General features: G+C 42.0%; 1 protein-coding gene across 1 annotated transcript in view; it reads left to right on the plus strand.

Annotated features, from left to right (window-relative positions):
* The first annotated feature begins 16,292 nt into the window (after nt 1-16,292).
* Nucleotides 16,293-23,965, plus strand: part of CAVIN2 (caveolae associated protein 2) — a 51,828-nt gene continuing 44,155 nt past the window's right edge. The window contains exon 1 of the mRNA XM_075285253.1: nt 16,293-17,003. Coding sequence (XP_075141354.1) covers nt 16,509-17,003 — 495 coding nt within the window. The 5' untranslated portion in view covers nt 16,293-16,508. The remainder of the gene's footprint in view (nt 17,004-23,965) is intronic.

Here is a 23,965-nt window from a genome sequence, read left to right on the forward strand (position 1 = left end):
TGCAAGTTCCCTAAAATCCTGTGATTGTAGCTAGGAGAAGGAGAAGGTTCTTACAGGGATACTACATTGTTGTTTGTGACTAAGTGTAAGCCAAGATTTTTAAAAGGAAACTGTGGGTTTTGTTGTTACTTTTTTTGCACAAAAAAAATCCCATGTGCCACAATTGATATCTAAGCCAGTAAGGAGTTGGCATAGATTATAAAAATAAATTGGGGGTCACACGGTGGCTCAGTGGTTAGCACTGCAGCCTTGCAGCACTGGGGTCCTGGTGTTCAAATCCCACCAAGGGCAAAAAAAACATCTGCAAGGAGTTTGTATGTTCTCCCCGTGTTTGCATGGATCTCTATCCCATATTCCAAAAGACATACTGATAGGGAAAAATGTACATTGTGAGCTCTGTGTGGGGCTCACAATCTACAAAAAAAAAAAAAAAAAAAAAATTGTAAAAATAAATCACACTAGTTTTCTGGTGAAAGTTGTAGTATACCATTCAGGACTGCCCTGGCCCACCTCATACAAAAGTGGAGAGTAGGGCACAAAAGCATAAAATAGTATTAAATAATAGTGTTAGTTGTATTTCCCTTCCTGTTTGGTGTGATATCCTCTCTTTCATTCTGACACCTCTATAAGTACAAAACAACTTTATTTTCTTGTCTCAGAAATGTATAATGTTTTGGGGGGCGGAGCCTGACCGCGCATGGAGAAGGACGCTCGGAGCTAGAGCTCCTTCAATTCGGGCCCATTACACCTCGTCTAGCCTCTTTATAGCAGCCCCAGATGGGCAAAACTAACAGGGATCGGTCCCTGGAAGGCCCGAGCACACCCAGGGTCTCCAAACAAGGCGATATGCAGAAGTTCCTGCGGAAAAAAACACTTACCCCTCCGGCGAGTACTCACAAGATGGCGCCGGCTTGCAGGCAAGACGGTGAGTTCCTGGAGGATTCGGAGGAAGACGGCACTCCTGATACAGATGGCGGAGATAGTGGGATTGTCAGCGTGTCCAAACTCTTTTTACAGAAAGCTTTGACCAAAGCTCTAGACAAAGCGGTGTCTGAGATCAAGACTGAAATACAATCTGTTGGACAACGGGTGCAGGCCTTAGAAGAAGCATATTCGGTGGTAAGATCGCACTCTGATATTATTGCAGACCAATTTCAAAAGCATAAGGACATGATAGACAAGTCTTTATTATTAGTTGAAGATCAGGAAAACCGTTCCAGACGTAAAAATATAAGGATAAAAGGCCTCCCTGAGTCTGTTTTAGCAGAGGACTTGCCCAAAATGGCGGACGATGTTTTTACAAATTTGCTGGGGAAAGAGAGGGCCCAGGGGATTGTAATAGAGCGCATTCATAGAGCCCTCAGGGCCAAGCCCAAACAAGGAGAACCACCGAGAAACATTATATGTGGCTTGCTGTCATTTGTGGACACTGCGGCATTATTATCTGCAGCCAGAGTGAAAGACCAGATACTTTATGAAGGTGCAGAGATTTCTCTATATCAGGATGTAGCCCCCTCCATTTTGAGCAAACGTAGGATGCTGAGACCGCTACTGGAGGTTCTTAGAGCGCGTAATATACCATACGCGTGGTTGTACCCATTTGGACTTGCTATCACGCTCCGGGGCAGACGCATTACGGTCCACACACCGGAAGACCTTGACCCGCTTTGGCATGTACTAGATATCGACCCACTACCTATTCAGTCATGGTTACCTACTGCTGATATTGATCAGCTTCCCGACCTTCCTCCGTTATCCACGTGGAATGGATCAACAGCCAAGTCGCCGAGAATGAGAAAAGCACTTTCAAAATTGAAACAAGTTACGTCTTGATATGGACTCCCTGGTCTCAGGTTTATTTTCTCAAACTACGTGCCTTCTTTCTTATAATTACCTGGTTTGTTATGTGTATTGCAGGACATCCTAGAATATTACTCATGGTTCCGGACTGTCATGCACTTTTCTATGCTATGGTTTAGAGCTTTATTACTTAGCTACTTCACTATCACTATGGTTTGCTCTTTTTCTACCCTATTTTGTATTGTACTGCATATTGCCATTTGTTGTATTTTTGGCTCTTTTGCCCACGAGCCTGTTCTGAGACGAGGTGTTCTGGGCTGGATACCGATCAGGAATATACTCCTACCCCCACCTCATAGTTCACCGACTTGTGTTTATTGATACCGCTGATCCCTCGGTTTGTCCTGGGTCTCACTTTCTTGGTTCCTCTTTTTTGGCCCTTGAGGTGTAGAACTAGGGCACCCCTTGGAATCGCAAGCTCCCTTCCTGACCCCCCAACCCTCCTTGCCCCTCCGTACCTTTAGCCTCTTCTCACCCCCCCCCTCCCCCCCCCTTTTTTGTTTTTATTGGGTACACATTGACTTCTTTGTCCCTTGGGGATTTTCGTCTGGTACGTGCTCATTACAGATTTGTCTTATTTGTGATTAAGCTTCTCCACTGTTCTTTAGAAGATGTCCCCCCCGGCTAGGACCGAGCCTTCTCCCACACAGCTTATAATTTCTTCATTCAATGTGAAAGGTCTCCACTCGCCAAATAAGCGACATTGGGTTATGAATCTGTCTAAAAAGATTGGAGCTGATATATTGATGCTTCAGGAAACTCACTACTCCCAAAATAGCATTCCGAAACCCCCTAAATCACTATATTCCCAGTGGTTCTATTCTAATAGCTTGGTTTCTAATTCTAGAGGAGTGGCTATCGCCGTTAAGAACTCCTGTCCTTTTATTGTTACAAGCCAACTCACAGACCCAGATGGCAGATACCTCTTTCTTAAGGGCTTTCTTCACGCTCGTAAGGTCACATTAGCTACATTTTATGCTCCGAACAAGAGCCAAATCCAGTGGTTATGTGATGCTATTCAGAACCTTTCGACTTTCTCGGAAGGTGAAATAATCCTGGGTGGTGACATGAATGTGGCTTTAGATCCCTTCATGGATACGTCCACCTGTAAGTCAGCTATCTCCCAGAAAGCATTGCGGAAACTTCACATTGCCTTGCAGGATGCTCAGTTGATTGATACCTGGAGGTTGGTGAACCCCAAAGTGAGAGACTACTCCTTCTTCTCCACTCCGCATAATTCCCACCAGAGGTTAGATTATGTATTTTGCTCCACATCCTCTGCATCCCGGGTAATCAAGTCGACCATAGGTTGTATTAGTGTGTCTGACCACGCCCCTGTCACTACCACCATTGCTTTCCCAGACCTTCCTTCCAGACAATGGACGTGGAGGCTTAATGAGTCTTTGCTAGATGATGCAAACATAACGAAACAAGTAGCGGATTCATTATCTGAATTTTTTAAAATGAATGATACTCCTGATGTGAGTTCCCCAATCCTCTGGGAATCCCATAAATGCTTCATTCGGGGAGTGCTTATATCGAAGGCTTCAGCCAAGAAAAAAGCTAGGCAGAAAGAGATTGATTCCTTGTTGGCCCAAATATCGGCCTTAGAAAGGATACACAAGCAACAAGCGTTGCGGAATGTTCACGCTGAGCTGCTAGTTCTAAGGGAGAAGTTAAAAAAGGCATTGAATGAGACAGCTATGAAGAGTTTTTTATATTCTAAACTCAGAATTTATACACACGGCAACAAAGGCGGACGCCTTATGTCTGCCATGCTTAAAAAAGAGAAAGAAAAAACTCATATCGCTGCGATAAAAACTGCCTCTGGTGCTCTTGAGAGAGACGCTGAACGCATATCGGAGGCCTTTCGCGAATTTTATAACAATCTTTACAATTTAGACTCTAACGACACAGCCTCTCATACTTCAGATAGTAGTCAAGCGCTCACAAACTTTTTTAGCTCAATCTCACTTCCTAAGATACCCGAATCAGAACATTCTCAGCTACTTGCAGAGGTTTCGTCGGCTGAAGTCCTTAGAGTCATAAATTCATTCCCAATTGGGAAAGCCCCGGGACCAGATGGCCTTCCATTGTTGTATTATAGAAAGTTCTCAGAGCAATTACTACCTTATATCACTAAATTTTGCAACTCTCTCCTACAGGGACAGTCTATGCCACGGCAAACGCAGGAGGCACATGTTGTCCTCATCGCCAAGGAAGGAAAAGACTCGCAAGAATGTGGCAGTTATCGCCCGATATCTTTGTTGAACCTGGACCTCAAAATCTGGTCAAAACTCCTGGCGATGAGGATGAGATCTTTACTCCCAGGCGTGCTATGCGACGAACAATCGGGCTTCGTCGCGCATAGAGAAGGTAAAGACAATACTATTAGACTTTTGCACGCGATGTCCATAGCTAGCAGAGAAAACACCCCGTTATTACTGCTTAGTGTAGACGCCGAGAAGGCATTCGACAGGGTGAGCTGGAGTTTTATGGAAGCTACTCTCCTGTCGTTTGGCTTCCCGGCCAAGTTTGTCAAAGCTATTTTTACATTGTACGAACAGCCACATGCTAGACTGCGGACGAATGGTGTGTTGTCAGATTATTTTGCCATCTCAAACGGCACTCGTCAAGGCTGCCCGTTATCACCATCTTTATTCGTTCTTACCCTGGAGGTGTTACTGCAAGCTGTAAGGCAGAATGTTAGGATTCGTGGCTTTTGTGCTGGGGATGCATCGCTCCAAGCTGTAGCTTTCGCAGACGATATATTGTTCTGTATATCCAACCCAAAGTCAGGCCTACCTGAATTACTAAAAATTATTCACATGTATGGACAGCTCTCGAATTACAAGATGAATGTCTCTAAGTCTGAGATCTTAAATGTGTCTTTGAACAAAGCAGAAGCTGACAGATTGGCCAGTACCTCCCCCTTTACCTGGAAGGCTGATACTATTAAGTATTTAGGAGTTCACCTTCCAGCCGATCCCGGAAACGTTTATAGATATAACCATCTCCCTCTTTTGTCCAATATCAAAAAGCTGTTAAGGGAATATGATCTTCCCATGATCTCTTGGATAGGCCGCAGGAACCTCTTACAGACGTACATAGTCCCTAAAATATTATATACTCTCCAAATGCTTCCTGTCTATGTCCCACCCGAATTCTTTACCTGTTTACGCAGACTTTTCTCTTCTTATCTATGGAAAGGGAGAAAACCTAGATTGCCTTACTCTTTCCTGACTAGAGACAAGCGAGATGGTGGACTGAGTCTGCCGGATATCCACTTGTACTACAGAGCGATACAATTGTCCAGATGGATGGCCTACACCTATCCGTCAAAATGCCCCTCACTTACGACTCTAGAGAGTATTAACCACGGCCCTCGCATGTTATATTGGTTATGGTTGCCAGAACGCAGAGATCTCGCGAAGACAGATGTGGATATTCTCTTGAAGGGCCCAGCAGAGACTTGGTGTCTCTATAAAGAAAGACTGGGAGGTGGTACCTCCATTTGTACGCCGGCTAGTTTACTCCCAAACCTCACCTCCTCTTGCAGGTTTCAGACGCCTCAGTGGTGGATGAGGCTCCGCAACTGGAAAGTATCAGATCTAATACAAAATGGCTCTCCGCTCTCTCAGGAGGAATTACAAGCCAAGCTATCTGTACCACATCTCACCTTCTTGGATTATGCTCATTTTGTTCATGTTGTAAATACCGCTCGGAAGCAGGTAAATCTTTCGAGATCACCCACTAATTTTGAGAAAAACCTGACAAGTAAATTAGACTCCAGTAGAAAGATATCGATGTGCAAGATGTTTTTATTGCAGCAGGAATGCCCTTCCAAGCCCACTTACTTGAGCTCCTGGGAACTGGAACTTGGAACTGCATTCACAGATCAGGAATCTGAATTTATCTTGACGCATTCCCACGGTTTCTCTAGGTGCGTGAGGTTGCAAGAGTCACACTTTAAGGTTGTATCGAGGTGGTACAGAACACCCCAGTGGCTGTTCCACAGACAGCTCTCAGAGTCAGATGTGTGTTGGAGATGTAAGAAGGCCCCAGGGTCGATGCTGCACATATGGTGGGGATGTGAAATTATACAAAAGTATTGGTGTGACATCTTGGAACAAATCTCTGTTATCACGAACAGCAAACACGCCTTCGGTCCGGCAGAAGTCCTCTTAGCCAAACCCTCTCTTGAGTACATTCCCTCTAAGAAAAATTTGACCACACACTTACTGGAAGCTGCTAAATCCCTTATACCACTACATTGGTTACAAGATTCTCCCCCTACTGTAAAAGCCTGGAAGGAAAAAGTATATCAAATAGCTAGGTTCGAGGAGCTAATCAGTTGGAAGGAGAGAACTCACGATAAATACTTGTGGACCTGGTCCCCTTGGTGGTCTTCTTCTACCTGATTCATGTCAATGGTTGCCCTATGACCCACCCCCCTCCTAATACCCCCCCCCCACTCCCCCCCTTTTTACCCCCTCCATCTACTGACTCTACACCCAATTTTTGAGATCAGTTGATATAAGATTGGCTCACAAACATCTTCATACTTCCCCACGTTTTCCATCGTTGGTTGGTGTTATGTTTCTGGTTTCTTTATGTTTATTGTCTTTTATTTCCTCACAAATTATTTACAGACTTTACCTATTTAGGTATTGCGCTATGTCTACAGTGTACAATCCTTTTTGTTTTTGTATTAGAGTATGTATGTGGTGAACATTTCTTCTTTGTAAAATGTTGTAAAAAATCATAATAAAATGAGAATTGAAAAAAAAAGAAATGTATAATGTTTTGGTGATGCCGGTGATGCCCAATGAACCATTGGGATAGCAGGTTGCAGGCAGGGCCGTTTTAGCACATTGGTGGGTCCAGTGCAAAGGCTTCATATGTGGCCCCCCCATCACCACCCGCTATTATACCCATCTAAAAGTTGCCAAAAACTGCTTTGTTATATGGTGACATTCAACGGGTGAATGTTATCTGACCGATGGAACTTTTCCACCTGTCAGAAATGTTGTATACATTCATCTCTAGTGATAATCTTTATTGCTAATATTTTAGGGTATGACGGATATTAATAGAGAGTTGAGCAGCATGTTTTTCTCTATAAAGGTCAGGTATGGATAGGACAGGGACATGGTCAAATGTAAACTTTAGTGATGACCTTGTGTATGTGTTGTGTCAGTGATTGGTGCAATTCTTTTGGTGCTGTGACCACGGCAATGGTTAATATCCTGGTCACAGCGCCAATAAACTTCCTGGTTATGTTCAGAGGGGTATTACAGAAGAATAGGCTGAGGGGTATTACATTATCTCTCTATGTGAAAATCAGAGAGAAAACGTATAGTATACGCTCTGATTGATAGGAGAGGAGATAACATGGGCAGAAGTCCATGCTACCCCGCTGGAGTCACCTACAGCTTATGCTCAGACAATGATGATTTGTCATTGTCTCTGCATACTGCAGCTCTGCCCCTTCTTCTCCTTCATCCTTCAAACTGCTCTGAGATGCTGCCTGAGGCTGGAGGGGGAAGACAATTTAGAGCCTCATATCTCAGGATCCCTTAGGGCTATGAAGATGACCTTGGATTCATTTTAGGGATGAGAATCTCATCTTTAAAATTATATCAAGACCTTCATGATGGCCCTTTCAGATTCACAGCGATTTGATGATAAATATGCTGTCAAGAATTGAGATCTGCATTGGTATCTCAATGCTGAACATCTTTTTCACAGCGAATCGCTCTGGATATATAATCTGTCTTTTAAAAATTGAGATTCTCTTCTTTAAAATGAATCCAATGTCATCTTCATAGCCCTAAGAGATCCTGGAAATTTGGCATTAGTAGCAAGTACGTATTACAGATATTCTCTGCAACTACCGGTAAAGTCCCACCCTGGCCAAATGGCAGGGAAAGGGTTAAAGTTCCCTTGCAGTTGGCTCCACAGTTTAATGTCCTACCACAAAAAAAAAAAAAAAAAAAAAACACTACTACACACCTCTCCTAGCTCCCTTATTGTCTCGGTCTGGAGTCTTCCGGGAGCTGCAGGTGCTGTAAGTGATGTCATCACATTGAGTCTGGGGAAGAGAGGATGGTGAAGCAGGGAGTAGAGGGCAGGACTGTCCCACTGTCCCAATATTTTGTGTTTTGTAAGTAAACACTCAAATGTACAGTATAATAGTATTCTAAAAATAAATAAATAAATAAATAATAATAATAAATTCCATAATATGTGTGTTTAATATCTAAATAAATGTAAACACAATCTTTTTAGATGTTATGTTATGGTGGCCATACACATTAGACTTAGACCTAAAATGCCAAGCCAACATTAGTTTGTCATAAATTCAGACATCACGCATTGAAAAAAAATGTTAGGAATAGGTGTAATCAACAGCTATTGAAAGTGTATGGACATTGGCAAACCACTATTGTTAGCACGCTCCCATAGAAATGAATGGACATAACTGGCACACGGGGGGTTAAGGGGCCGGCTGCCGGCAAAGTCTGCCACTTCCATTCATTTCTATGGGAGTGTGGTATTCGAAACGACTGTTTCGAATAGTGTTCGCTCATCTCTACTGATCAGGAGATTTGAAATCCACGTGTCCCATGGGGCTGCTAGAGATCGTTGATAGGATTAATGCACTACTGACAGTCACTGTATGCTTTAATATCATAAACAGTAATATTTCTCACAAATATGAACTTTATAGGATGTCATAGGAGAAGTTAATCTTTACCCATTTCTGCCAGATATATTCAAATCGAAGAAGTGTCAATGCAAATGCAACAAATTTGGGATGTCAAATTGACTGCAAATGTTAGGAGATATAAGTTATATATGATTTATGCAGTATAAGGGATGCAAGATTATTGTCAGTGCATTGTCCTGTGTAAACAAGAATGTCCTATTGATAGTCAGTACAACTATAGTAGAAGTCTGAAGCAAATAAATTCTAATCGTATTGTTGATTGACATTCAACATGTCCACATTTGGGCAATGGAAAGGGGTGTCAAAGGGAACCTGTCACAAGGAAAATTCTTAAAGGGATTCTATCATTAAAACTGCATTTTTTCTCGTTAACACGCAGGAATAGCCTTAAGTAAGGCTAATCTTCTCCTACCTTTACATGTCTTCTCCGTGCCGCCATTCCGTAGATATCCCGGGTTTTCATCGGTATGCAATTTCGTTTTCTCGCAGCATGGGGGTGGTCCCCAGCACTCAAACAGCACCGGGGGCATCCCCAGTGCTGCTAGAGAACTCTGCAGCAACTGCCTCTTCCTCCTCTGGAACGCCTTCTCCACAACGTGTTCTTCGGATGGCTTCTTCTGGCTTTAAATGGGAAGCATGCGCAGTCAACTCTGCTATGCCTGCAGCCATTTTCTTGTGGCCACTTACACGAGTGTACTGTGTAAGCGGCCACAAGAAAATGGCCACAGGCATGGCAGAACAAACTGCGCATGCGTCCCATTAAAAGCCAGAAGAAGCCATCCTTAGAACACATCATGGAGAGGGCGTTCCAGAGGAAGAAGAGGAATTTCCTTTTGACTCATTTGTTTGATTTGCTTCTCTCTATCTCCTTTTAGGACCTCTGTGAAAATCTGATGTATTTTAGGTAAAAAAATAAGCAGATATAGAATAAATTCTGAAGGGTTCCCAAACTTCGAAGCACAACTGTCCCTTCAATATGCAATCTGTTCTTTTGTCTATGTGTCTGTTTCGACTAGAGAAGATTGAGAAAGCCATACACAGATATGTAGTTTATAAATAGGAGCCTTGCATCTGGTTTTCCAGAAATGGACTAGGAATTAAAAACAAGGTTATTTCAAGGTTAAAAAATTGCAGGCATTGTTCTTCCTTCAATTTTTCTATTTTTTTCTGCATGAATGAAAAGTTATGTTTTACTTATGTCTTGCTCTAGGTTCATACCTGCGCGAAAAACCCAATCCACTAAAAAAGCGGTTACCGCAGACGTTATAGACAATGATGGTGTCCGCTAGGTTTCCGCTAAAAAATGAGAAGAGAAAAGTCTCGCTTGCAGGACTTTTCTCCCCACATTGTTTTTTTAGAAGGACACATAAGAAGATTGAGCCAAAAAAGGGTGTGGGATATAGTAGGGTAACAGCAATATAGGAGTGAGGGACCAATAACCAGTGGCGTAACTACCACCATAGCAGCAGAGGCAGCTGCCACAGGGCCCGGGACATTAGGACACTGGTGACAGCCGCTACCGCTGCTATCATTATTCTCGGGGGTCTTTTCGGACCCCCAAGTATGATTGGCGGACCGGGAGAGGTAAGAAACATAAAAAAACACTGTTACTTACCTCTCCACGATCCTGCCAGGCCTCCTTCCTGACGTCCTTTCTGACGTCTCTGATGTCACATGGACCCGGCCTGCGTCCCGGGTCATGCGACGTCCGACGTCATAGAAGAAGGACGGCAGCAGAGAGGACAGCGTAGAAGCCGGGGGACAGGTAAGAAACAGTTTTTTTTTTTATGTTTTTATTCCCCCGGGTCTCCGATTATTATACTCTGGAGTCTGAAAAGACCACAGAGTATAATAATTGTTTATGGGTGTTCACAGTGGGACATAATACTGTGTACAGGGGCCACTTAGGGACATAATACTGTGTGCAGGGGCCACTATGGGGCATAATACTGTGTGCAGGGGCCACTATGGGGCATAATACTGTGTGCAGGGGCCACTATAGGGGATAATATCAATAGAAAAAATATATGTAATCAGCTCACCAGTCCATATATAATTGAAATCTCCTGGGAGACCAGATGTCGGAAAGAACTTTTCCCGAAGAAATACTCCACAAACAATTGTAAAAATCGGCTCCAACCAGGAAGATTATCCATACACGATCCGAGGTATACTTCTTTTTTTAAAAAAGCATCAATTTTATTCATTATCCATTTAAAAAAAGGTTGTGAACAATCTCATCAGCTACGCGTTTCGGCGCCATTGCGCCTTCCTCACGGCATACAACTTAATGACAACAACCCACATTTAAAGGAAATGCAGACAGTTCACTCCTCCCACTTTTTAACCCTTAACAAAATATATACATATAAATACATTCCATATAAACATTATCTATACCTCTGATCCAATAAGTACAACATGAACCATATGACATGGCATCCATCAAATGACATAAAAAAAGCGAAGAAAAAGAGAAGAGATAATATCATCTTACCCTATTCATCCATTCAGAAACCAGGCCGGACTCACCAGGTCCACACGGAAGTATGATCCCCCACATCGGAAGCAAAGAGTCACACCCACACACTGTGGAAACTACAATTCCCATGGGGCTAAGTTTTCTACGCTACATACATCCGGGGTAGGTCTAAACACAAATCACTCCTCATGCCTCACAATTCCCTTTCTCAGTATGTAGCCACTAGTTCATATTAATAAATGAACGACAGGTCAGAACGTATGTTTAAACCTCCTGTACTACGCGTACCTAGACGCATAATCCAGAATGCTTCTCTCAGGAGGAGTTTCTTCCTCCAATCTCCTCCCCTAGCCGGTTCATTCACACATTCAATGGCATAAAATTTTAAACCTGTTGTGTCGCCTTTGTGTATTTGTGCAAAATGCTTAGAAGCCCCCGAGGTGTTTTCAGAAAATTTACCACTATCCGTGATGTGCTCAGAAATTCGATTCTTCACTGGTCTAATCGAGCATCCCACATACAGTTTATTGCAGATTTCACATTCGACTATATACACCGTATGATTGCTATTGCAGTTCATAAACGATTTAATTGGAAAAGTTTCAATACTGTCAACACCGCTAAACGTCCTGCATTTTTTTACAAACTTGCACATTGTGCAACGGCTCATACCACATCTGTAGAACCCTTTGAGCTCCAACCAAGTCTTGCTTTTATCCCTGGATTTCTCTCTGAACATGCTAGGTGATAATATATCACCCAAGGTTTGACCCCGTCTAGCAACAAAATTAATGCCACTGTGCAACAATTCTCTGGTAGTGGCATCCTGATTCAATATAGTTACATTCTTTTTGAAGATCTTCACAATTTCTTTATACTGTCGGCTATATGGGGTAGAGAAGGTCAAGCCCTCTCTGCTCTCCCCATCCTTAACCTTGATTTTATCTTCCAATAATGCTATTTGTGTCTTAGAAGCTGCAGTGTCCACTGCCCGCCTCAAGGTCCACTCAGGATAACCACGGGTTCTTAATCTCTGTACAGTTGCTTTCTGTTGTAACTCAAAATCTTTATCGGAGGTACATGCCCTCCGAGTTCTAGATACCTCACCCAGCGGAATCGCTTTAATTGTGTGTGCTGGGTGGTGGCTAGTGGCTAGTAGAACGGAGTTACATGCTGTAGATTTCCTGAATAGACAAGTCTCCACCTTCTCCAATTCTAAATTGCCTCTGAGTAATATGTCCAAAAAATGAAATTTCCTCAGTACTGCATGAGAAAGTTTTGTGATAGCATCCTCTGGTACGGCCGCTACATAGATGATATTTTGTTGGTGTGGCGGGGAGACGTAGCGGCCGTACCAGATTTTGCTAAGTATTTAAATTCCAACATGCTTAATTTAAGATTCACTTTCTGGTATTTCGAACGAACGGCGCGGCGGAGAGCACTTCCAAAGGTAGAAGACGAATAGCCTTTCTAAAGGCTATTCCGACGTGTTACCTAGAAAAAAAAGTTTTTTAATGGTAGAATCCCTTTAACGTACTGTGTAGGAAAGTCACTCTTATACTGTATTCATGGTGTTATGTACCTGAACCTGGCGCCCCCAGTTGTATGCAGCTATTAAGAAAGTTATAACTTATAGATAGCAGGCTGTGTGGGTTGATATGGAGTTTGAAACCATATTAGGATACTAAGCCTGAATCTACTGTGCCATAAAGTCAAGTAGAAGGCATCTGGTGAGAAGCACAGGACTTTAAGTAATTTATTGTTACCTATTAGAGACTACTCGATCGAATATCAAATTCCACCATAGTCTATGGGAAAAAATGCTCGTTTCAGGGGAAACCACTATTCGACTAAAGGAGAGTAACCAAGTCCACGAGTAGCAGGAGGAGAGTGTTTAGGAGGAGCGAAGTACAGTTAAAGTGCACGGACCCCACAGACTATGGGCCAGTTCACATTAGCGCTTGCCTCCCATCCGGAAGGAGTCCGCAGGAGGACCCCCCTTCCCGAACGGAATATCAGCACGACTGCAAGTGCTGGACAGTTAAGCACATGAACCCCATAGCATATAATGGGAATGATATTCCGTTCAGGGGGGTCCTCTTGCGGACTCCTTCCGGACGGGAGGCAAGCGCTAATGTGAACCGGTCCTTACTTGTCCTGCAGAACCAGCATTGATTGTCCGAATGCTATACACTGTATAGCATTCGGCCAATCAACACTGGTTCTGCAGCAGGCTCGTCTTTGTTAGTTGGGAGAGCTGGCAGCTTGCGGTTATGCGGGAGATGACTTTTTCTCATAGAAATGCATTGACCAGCGTTGATTGGCCGAATGCTATACAGTGTATAGCATTCGGCCAATCAACGCTGGTTCTGAATCGAATCTTTGTATTTGATAGAGTACAAGTATTTCGAATACCGAAGTTTTCATTTGAATACCTACTTGATTGAATACTACTCGTTCATCTCTAGTACCTATGAAATAAGGAGTTTTTGGTTTTCTATTCATTTTCCTGCTGAAGCAAGCCACTTTAAGTTGCTGGTTGTGACTGTGTACAATAAACCTGGACTATTGAACTTCTGTACCTGTCAATGTGTGCCAGTATTGCTTGATGGCAAAATTAACTAGAGGGTCCAGATTCACAGAGCCAACAAGATACATAAGATTTTTGACCACACAACGTTTTAGCCAAGACTCTTGTCTGAAGACGCTATGGTAAAAAGATGTTGATAATAATAATAATAATGTTATGTCAGTGTACCATTGGGTTAAATGCAGTGACATTCCAAATAGCTATGTATCAAATTGTATTAAACTACAGGAAATATGTGGCTTCCTTCTTGGAGCAAACTTTAAAAAGAATTCAACTCACCTTCTCTTAACAGATGGTTGAAGGAATATTAAAAGTTCATCAAGGGTTGCAGGATGTGGTAAGGACTGCAGGTGTAGTAAGGACCACAGGGTGTGGTTTGAAGGTGGAACCGGTATAGAATTATTAACAAAAAATTAATTGTCCTGACAAAGTAATTTGTTGGTTTTGAAAGTAGGGAGCCAATGTAAATGTCTTACACAAAGGACCTTTGTTGTCAGTGTCTTTCCCAGATTATTGTTTTAAAGTTCTTTGTAAGAGTTCAAGGCTTAAACATATGCTTCATATATTGACCTTGGGTCAGTTATGTCTTAAATTCAATGAAGAAGATCCTCTAGTAATGTATTGCTATAATACACCCTCCTTGTAAAAGTCATTTCTCTGCTTTTTGTCATTCATTCTCTTTATTTGTAGTGGATAAAAATCAGTCCATGGTCATGTGATAGATGGTCCATGGTCATGTGATAGATGGTCCATGGTCATGTGATGAACACACAGGTGGACAGCTCATTACCAGACAGATGTCTGATTACTGTGCTGTGCACATATGTGTTCATCACATGATCATGGACCATCTATCACATGACCGTGGACTGATTTTTATCCACTGGAAGTAAACCATGAGTAATTGATAGATAGACTATATTGGAAAATTGTACAACAATGACATTTGTTTCTCAATATTTATCTGAGACTGGATAATCCCTTTAAGAGAAGCTAGAATACCAGGTTCAGTGAGGGTACTGTACGCCATCCTCCCAAACCAAAGCACAATAAGTTATGCAGTACAATTTGTCAAGACTCCAGTTAAATACAATCTTACTCCATCATATAAAAAGGTATACATTTTCTTAAAATGGGTGACAAATGGGCAACAGTTTTAATATCTTGTGCCCAGTGGCGTAACTATGACCGTAGCAGCAGAGGCAGCTGCCACAGGGCCCGGGACATTAGGGGCCCAGTGACAGCCGCTACTGCTGCTATCATTATACCCGGGGGTCTTTTCAGACCCCCGAGTATAATGATCGGCGGCCCGGGAGAGGTAAGAAACATTTAAAAAAAAACACTGTTACTTACCTTTCTATGATCCAGGCAGGCTTCGGCCTAGTCGGCTGACGTCTCATGACCCCGGCCTGAGTCCCGGGTCATGTGACGTCTGACGTCATTGAAGATGGACTACTTTGGAGGCCGACAGCGTAGGAGCCGGGAGATAGGTGAGCAACAGAGGTTTTTTATGTTTTTCTCCCCCTGGGTCTCTGATTATATATCGAAAGTTCGCCACGGGGCCCCGCCATTCCTAGTTACACCACTGCTTGCGCCATGCAATATATCTTGTATGATATATTGGATTTAGAGACAAGATAAGTATGTCACTTAGGACCTCTGGGAAAAGGTATTTCAAGAGCAGGTTTCTAAGTTCACGTATCTCCTTAGATCAGTGGTGCTGAGCCATTCTAACCTTCCCACTAATCGGAGGAAATCTTCACACTGCCAAGGCAGAGTGAGCAATCAATTCTGGAGGGGACTTAAAGCACACCCATAACAGGGACACAACTATAGAGGGTACAGTGCTAGCCAAATAAAATATGTAACTATTCTAAATAGCACATGGTAGGTAAGAGCGCATTACAGATTCTGCCCCCAAACATATATCTGGGGTAAAAAGGACTATAAAATATTAGTTCTGCGGTCTCTATGCGATTATGTGACTATGTGACTATGTGATTGATTTCTGTATGGAAGACGTGCTTGTTGCTAATGGGCAGATAGTACAGTATGGCATCTCAACAGTTATGTGATTGATTTCTGTATGGAAGACGTGCTTGTTGCTAATGGGCAGATAGTACAGTATGGCATCTCAACAGTTAAAGAGAAAAATGTCACAGGGAAACCATTCACAACAATGGAAAGATAAACTTACACAAACTGCAACTATACCCCTAAAAAAAGAGCTCTGTGAAAAGCGAGATCTCTAACCTATATTTGTAAGGAAAAAGAAATGTAGATGTGAACCACATCATGAGTTATTCCCTTGGCAGATGCAAACAATACTTCTCTCTGAAAATAACTTCATCCAGGAAAAAAACATGCTCAGTGTTCCAGTGTATCATAGCAGCCAGCCAAAAGTTTTCCCCTGCAGCCAAGAGAAGCAGGGATGGCTCCTGTCCAACATAGGGTGTTTTCTGTGCCTGCATGAAGTCATTATTGAACTATGGCATGTTAAAAAAAAAAAAAAAAATGTAAACCTGCACATCTAGGAGTGCCGTGACATGGAGTGTGTGCTCCCAAACACACCCCTGGATCTGAAAAGTTTGGACAATTCACATTTCACCTCCCACTGGGTGGAGCAGAGGCTTAAAAGAGAAGCTGGAATGTAGTTGCTGGCAGTGTTTTGCTGCAGACTAGTGTGTCATACTATCCTATCAAAGCAAACACTAATCAAAGGAGAGAAGCCAAAGAAGAGAACATCTGCTACTTTACAATAAGTTCTGCCGCATATATCATAAGCAAAACCCAAGAGGAAAAGTGAAGCAGCTGCACAGTGTGATTTGAGAACATCTGTGAACATGGAGGAGGATGCAATTCAAATAGAGAAAAACAACGAAGAGTTTCAGAAGAGCGGGGATCATGAGAGTCAGGAGTTGGTGGTGCCCAGCCACAGCCCTGCCGAGTCGCCCAGCTCAAGCCCTACACCCCAGCAAATAGTGGCTGACTCCATCAAAGATAGTAATCAAGTTAACGCCATCACAGTCCTCACCCTGCTGGATAAACTGGTGAACATGTTGGATTCAGTACAAGAAAACCAGAACAAAATGGAGAAGAGGCAGATTGACATAGAAAACTCAGTAAAGGGTATCCAAAATGATATCACCAAACTATCAAAAAGTCATACGTCTACCAGCAACACCATCAGTAAACTGCTGGAGAAATCTCGCAAAGTCAGCGCCAACATGAGAGACGTCAAGGATCGTATGGATAAGCAGACTGTGCATGTGAAGAAGCTGGAGAACAACCACAACCAGCTCTTGAGAAGGAACAATTTTAAAGTCTTGATCTTCCAGGTGAGTTAATCCAAAGTATACAAATCTAAGCTATTTTTTCTCGATTAGTTCTTGAAAATAATTTTATAGATCCTCTTGTTTGTATAACAGGTTCAGACTGGTACCCTGGTCAGCCACTCCCTTCTCACTACAGAGATAGTGGTACTTAGATTCTAGATTTCAGTGGATTTAAAGGCAGATATACATAGAAAGTTAGAGATGTCTTTTCTTTTAGCACTTGGGAGGGTCATCGTAACAATATCATATACATTATATATTATATATATGTATACGCTCACAAAAATGTGCATAAATAGTGGTGCTACATGATGGCTTAAACTGAGCACCATATATGGTTGAATACAGTGGGTGTGGTATTTCGGTATTTTTGTAATAAACTATATAAAACACAGAAGAAATGAATCATACTCAGTTACTGGAGTCTTGGTTGAATGTAATAATCCAGTACCATAGATCCCACTTGTTGGCACTCTGGTGTAAACTATGTCACTAAATGTCGCAAAAGTGATGACGACACGGCAACATTTTGGCTGTAAAATTTGTAACTTTTTACGTTATTCATCAAATTTGGCAAGTGACAATAAAAGTGGGTGTGGTGAGAGGAGACCTAATATATTCCACGCTTATTACGTTGAATAGGAGGAAATGGCACACATTTTGGTAAGAATGTAAAGCTGTTCATAATAAGTGTAGATTTATTTTCCCTACTGTTAGACAGGTGAGTGTCAAACCTATCAAGCGAAAATCACCATTTAATACACTTTCTGCAAATGCCCACAATCGTCTGCATTACTTGACTTGTGGGCCATTTCCATCCTGCATTTCTGTCACCTATAAATAGGTCATATCCATTGCAGAGAATACGGCAAATGACAATTCTTTGGCAGGGATATGATCGGATCTCCATGCTGCTGTGGAGATCCAGATGTGACACTTGCTTTGACAATCAGTGACAATCATTTGACACAAAAGGGGAAATCAACAGGTCAGGATGGGAATTATTTATAAATGGTGTCTTTGCAAAGAACTATGTGCTCACGTAGGTAAAATTACAGTTAGTATCCATAGATCAATCTGTAAAACAAAAAAATAAGGTGGAATTATTAATTTATCACTAAGTCATTATGAATTAGACATGACAAAATCCTTACCTGTACAGTATGGTAACCGTAGGGTGGCTTCACACATTGGGGGAATTCATCAAATCCCCATACCACTTTTGTGGATTAAAATAGTTGCAAATCAGTGATTTGTGACTATTTATAATCACCTGTCACTAAAATTTTTACAACTGGTATTGTTTCCACCATCCTCACCACTTTTCCAAAAGGGTGGAGTGGGGGGAAGTGCCATTGCCTGCTTCACGTTCTACTGTCATTTATGCCACAAAAGTGGCGCACAAGATTTGTGCCTAGGCACAAGGTTGCGGGACACAGACTCATCATGAATAAATAGCAGACACACGCGACATTAAGACCAGAGCAAAATTTTACAGTCTTAATGAATATGCCCCGTTGTATATTTGTTGCAAAATTTCTGTGGTCGGTTTCTGCACCACAATGCTACAAGAAAGTACAATACAACATCTGCAAAATTTTATCCACAAACATTGTCTCGTCTACAGATGCCCCAAAGTTCTAAATCCCAAACAAGCCGATCAATTGAGGATATTAACTTAGCCTCAGGTAAACTGTTGCGCTGTGTTTATCAGTTGTGGAGTCCATCAAACCCTTAGTTTATATTTTTGTTGCCCGTGTAGTCTAAATATGTTTGAGCTTAGAATTTGTTGCCCTGTTGACATGATCAGATTTCCATATTGCTCTGGAGATCCAAATGTGTCATTTGCCATTGTAATGAGTGGCAGGTGGTGCACAATGAGACACTGCACCAACACTACAGGACAATAATGACCTACAGAGCAAAGAGACTACATTGACTACCTTTGGGTGAGGGTTTAGTGGTTGCAAAACTTTTTGCATAAATTACAGGAAAAAAATTTCCACCCTGCCCTTACTGCAATTGTGACAGTATCTTGGAATACCCCTTTACAGCTGGAGCTGTTGCTATTCATACTTCATATCTTCATATATTTCTCATCTATACTATAAAACGTTTTTATATAACATAACGATCTAAAGTGCAGCTTCTGACATAATATAAGGAATCACTTTATTATAAAACTTGCATTTTCTCAAGATTTCCCTTTTTCCTTTTCACTTACCGTGAATGTCATGTGCTTAAGTTAATCGTGAATAATTCATACCAAAAATGGAAAAGTTGAATCTTCAACCTTTCAACTCTGAGTATTTTACCATGTGTCCAATTCTGCTAAGCATTTCTTCATTTAACCCTGTACAGAGTCAGTTTTCTTGCTCATCCTGGGCACAGCTTCTACATATACAATATAGCACTTGAATGTAGAGAACTAAGGTAAGATATGGTTGTCCAATGGGATTCAACTATCTGAGACATTATATGGCCTTTGCACTACATGGAGACATCAGTAAACCTAATATATAGTGTTGTGTTCTTCAGGGAGTTCCATACAGCTTACTAAATAAATGCTACACCTACTCTACCTGACATCTGGGGCAACATGGAGGCATGACATTCTCTGCTAGGCAATAAGAGTGGTCAAAGGTTAAGCTAGGGATGAAAAACGTATAGTATACATCTCCAAGGGAGCAACTAGATTGGTATATCTGTACTTTACTATGTTTGGGTAGGATCATTCTATAGTCAACTGCTTTGTGGTGTGTATTAGGATTTAGCGTAATATGGCACATTGCGGCCTCACATATACTACAAGTGCTTGATTCATAACACATTTATATTACTATTCAGCATAGCAGTATTCTACTCGTTGCTTTCTATTACTAGCAGAACTACAGTTTCTAGCCTTGATAGCCTACAGGATTTCAAGTCAAAGGGTGAATTCCCAAGTGCCATCATTTTAAGCCATAGACAAATCCACATCTTTCTTGGATTTATATGGAAATCCACAAAATCCTCATATAACACATGGAATGATGTAAGGATCAGAGGTGTATTGTCCTCAGCTTTATGGGGGCAATGCACATTTACTAGGAGATCCTGGAGTTACACCTGTGGAAACGTTGGTGTTTTCCATACAGGTATAATAAGGGCAGATAGTTGGCAGAGGAAAACTCAATAAAACATTTTGCAGAAAGAAACAATGTGTTTCTGCTGCGTTTTTTTTTCTGCAGCATTTTCTTGCTGCATTTTGATACGTGGGCGCTTAGGCTAAGGGTAATAAAATACATTAAGCTTCCAATAGTGGCTTCTACAGGTACAAGAAATATAAAGTAAGTGCTTAAACCTCTGTCTTCAGCTATAGCTACTCCTGGCTAACAATAAAAAGCAGCAACACCTGCAACAAAAAATATAGTTTTTCTGCAACATATGGCCACAACCTAATGCTAAAGCTGCTGTGGAAACACAGTGTTTTGGCTAAAGCAAAAAAACAGGAGAAAAAAATGCTTCGTTGTACATTACTAGCAAAGTGATTGAGATTTCATATTTCTCATCCAAGCAGAAAAAAAGAGCTGTGGAAAAGTTGCATTTTCAGGATAGGTCATCAATAAAAAATCCAAAGGAGGTCTAACAAACAGAACCCCTGCTGATCAGCTGTTTAAAGGGGTTCTAGTGCTCATGTGTGCGCCATAACCCCTTCATAGCTTGCACGCCATCTGTTTCATAGTGGCCATATCATCTGTTTCAGACAAGGCTATTGCATTACAATGTCGTTATGAAACAATTGCCTGATGTAAACAGTAAAATGTGACATTTTTTTCCATTAAAAAATAGCTGGACCGTATTTCCTTGTAGATTGTAAGCTCTTTCAAGCAGGGCCCTCGCTCATTGTTTGATCGGTTAAAGAGAACCTTTCATGTCCTCGGGCACATTCTGTTTTATATACCCCTAGAAAGCTGAGATATCTCTGCCCACTGTCGGAAGGGCATTCCTGACAGTTTAGCTGGGCTGTGAGGAACGCCCCCCTGACAGCACTTGTCTATAGCTCTGTACTATCAGAGGGGGGGTTTCTTACCACATAGCAATGACGCTGAGCTTTGAGGAATGCCTCCCCAGTACAAGTCTATGGACGAGTACTGTCAGGATGGGGTCTTCCTCATAACCCAGCTAGACTGTCAAGAACGCCCTTCCAACAGGGGGCAGAGATCTTTGCCGACACTAATGGCACCGATATCTCCAGCCCGGGGTCACATAAAGGGAAAGCTAAATTCAGTGCACTTTCTGCTTTCTAGCGATATATAAAACCATATGTGCATGAAGTCATGAAATGTCCTCTAATTATTTTATTACATTGTAATGTCTGATACTGTCGGCTCATGTCCCTTTCGATTTGTAAGGTGCTGTAGAATAAGTTGATTCTATGTAATTAAAATAATTATCTTAAAGAAATAATAATAGACATAGCATGCCTTTACACAGCAGACTATCCATGTGGCCAGTTATCGACTATTATTGCCCATTAGGTACGCAGTTGTAGTGTAACTAGTATATGTGTAGCTGTACATGGTGCATATAGAACTAGACACAAATATTTGTGTGGGCACTTTTTTTCCATATGGCAAAGGTTAGGAAAAAATTGGCCTTGTGTCACATTTCTGTATGTGGTGTAAAATCCCAGCTCCAAATATTTTACATTCCTGTTGAGCAAGCAGACCCAGCCCAGGATAAGACTGAGCTGCATTGTTGTGGCACTGACAGATAGCCAGCAGCTTGTCTCCCACTGCCTTTCATGGAAGTAACGTACAGTGAAGTCTCTCCAAAAGACCACCTATTTCAGGAGACCAGACCAGTTCACTATATACTCTGCATATTGGCCCTGTTCCTTAAGGCTGTCACCACAAGCTACGGAAAGGCAGCAGAAAAAGACCCTGCGTTACAGATCCAGCAAAGTGAATGAGATTTCATTTAATCTAAAGCAGACATTGTCGGAAAGGGAAGTGGTGCAGAAAAACACATGTTAATTTTACCTATGAAAAAGCAGTTTTTTACCTTAAATTAAATGGGGTGGAGAAGACAAAAATGAAAACCGTAGGAGAAAAGCATATTGAGATTAAATATTATACCAAACATTTTTAGAAGAAACCTTGAGGTGAGGCCAAGAATAATCACAACATCTCCAACCAACCAATAGCAACCAATCCGAATTCAGTTATCTTTTTCGTAGCAAGTCTAAAAATCAAAGTAGTGATCAGATTGGTTATGTGACACCTCCTGTTCTTTTCTGCATTACTTGTCATACATGGGATCCATAGTGTGTATGTGCCCCTATACGCTATCATACTGGATAAGTGATTAATATTAAAAATAAAGATCCAGTCCTGCTTTTATATTTTTGAAGAATTCCTAACAAATAGTGGCAATGGGGAATACACATAATAAATATGAATACAGATAAAACAGACCTGAATTTGTCATTTCTTTCTTCTATGCATTATTATAATGCACACTGAATAAAGTAACCATTCAGTGGCGTAACTAGGAATGGCGGGGCTCCGTGGTGAACTTTTGACATGGGCCTCCCCCCGACCGACACCGAAGACCTCGACCAACTGACCCCCCCACACACACACACATTTCTGCGCACACTATAATGCCCCATAGTGGTCCCTGCACACAGTATTATGCCCCATAGTGGTCCCTGCACACAGTATTATGCCCCATAGTGGTCCCTGCACACAGTATTATGCCCCATAGTGGTCCCTGCACAGTATTATGCCCCATAGTGGTCCCTGCACAGTATTATGCCCTATAGTGGTCCCTGCACACAGTATCATGACCCATAGTGGCCCCTGCACACAGTATTATGCATCATATTGGCCCCCAGAGTATTATAATCAGAGACCGAGGGGGGATACAAACATAAAAAGACTACTGTTACTTACCTATCTCCCAGCTCTGCTGCAATCTTCCGGGACGTCATGTGACCGGGGTCCTGCGTCACGACGCATATGGACGCAGGTCCCAGGTCATGTGACATTACGCAAGTAGGCCAAAGCCTGCCCAGAGCCTGGAGAGGTAAGTAACACAGTTTTTTATGTTATCTTACCTCCCCCGAGCCTCCGATTGTTATACTCGGGGGTCCGAAAAGACCCCGAGTATAATAGTGCTTGTGGGGCCCGTGGCATGACTTACCAATCCTGGCCCCTGCCAGGAAAGGTAAGTAAGTAGGGACCATTACCGGCTGGAGTAACTCCAGCCGGTAATGGCCTATTAAAAAAAAACAAAAAACGCAGCAGTAGCGGCTGTCACCGGGCATCTAATGTCCCGGGCCCTGTGGCAGCTGCTACCATGGTGGTTACACCACTGTAGCCATTCATTTTTAAAAACTCATTCACACTTTGGGTAGTGACACTGGCTATGTCTCCTTTTCAGTTGAAGCATGGCAGCCACATGAGGTTTGTAGGTTCCACTTCTGTCAAGTGGATTCACTATAACTTTCTAGACAACAAGATGCAACATACATTTTGATACATTTGTTTCAAATAATGGCAATATTGTACACAGCAAACTTCAAAATACTGCACATAATATACTCCCCTACAGTGTCAGACATGGGATACATAAAGCACTTTTTTATTTTTCAAATTTCCAGATATTTTGGAAATAAGGAGATGCGTTCAGTAAAGTAGGTCAGCACATCTTTACTTTTACTCCTTATGTAAATGAGGTGCTCAGATCACTGGGGCCTTGGATTCCTAGCCCGAGCACCAGCCATTACGTCGTCTCCGAGCCCCATCCCACCCACCTAATACTGAACACAGGGAATCATGTGAACCTGAGAGGAGTGGGGCTGTGCAAGGAGTCAAAGTGAAGATGCTGCTACTCATTGCTGGAAATATACCACAGGAAAACCCACATAAAATTCTAAAAATATAAATCAATTTATCGATATGCAGTAAAGAACATAT

This window comes from Leptodactylus fuscus, chromosome 8, assembly GCF_031893055.1.
Source record: "Leptodactylus fuscus isolate aLepFus1 chromosome 8, aLepFus1.hap2, whole genome shotgun sequence".
In the NCBI taxonomy this organism is placed as follows: domain Eukaryota; kingdom Metazoa; phylum Chordata; class Amphibia; order Anura; family Leptodactylidae; genus Leptodactylus; species Leptodactylus fuscus.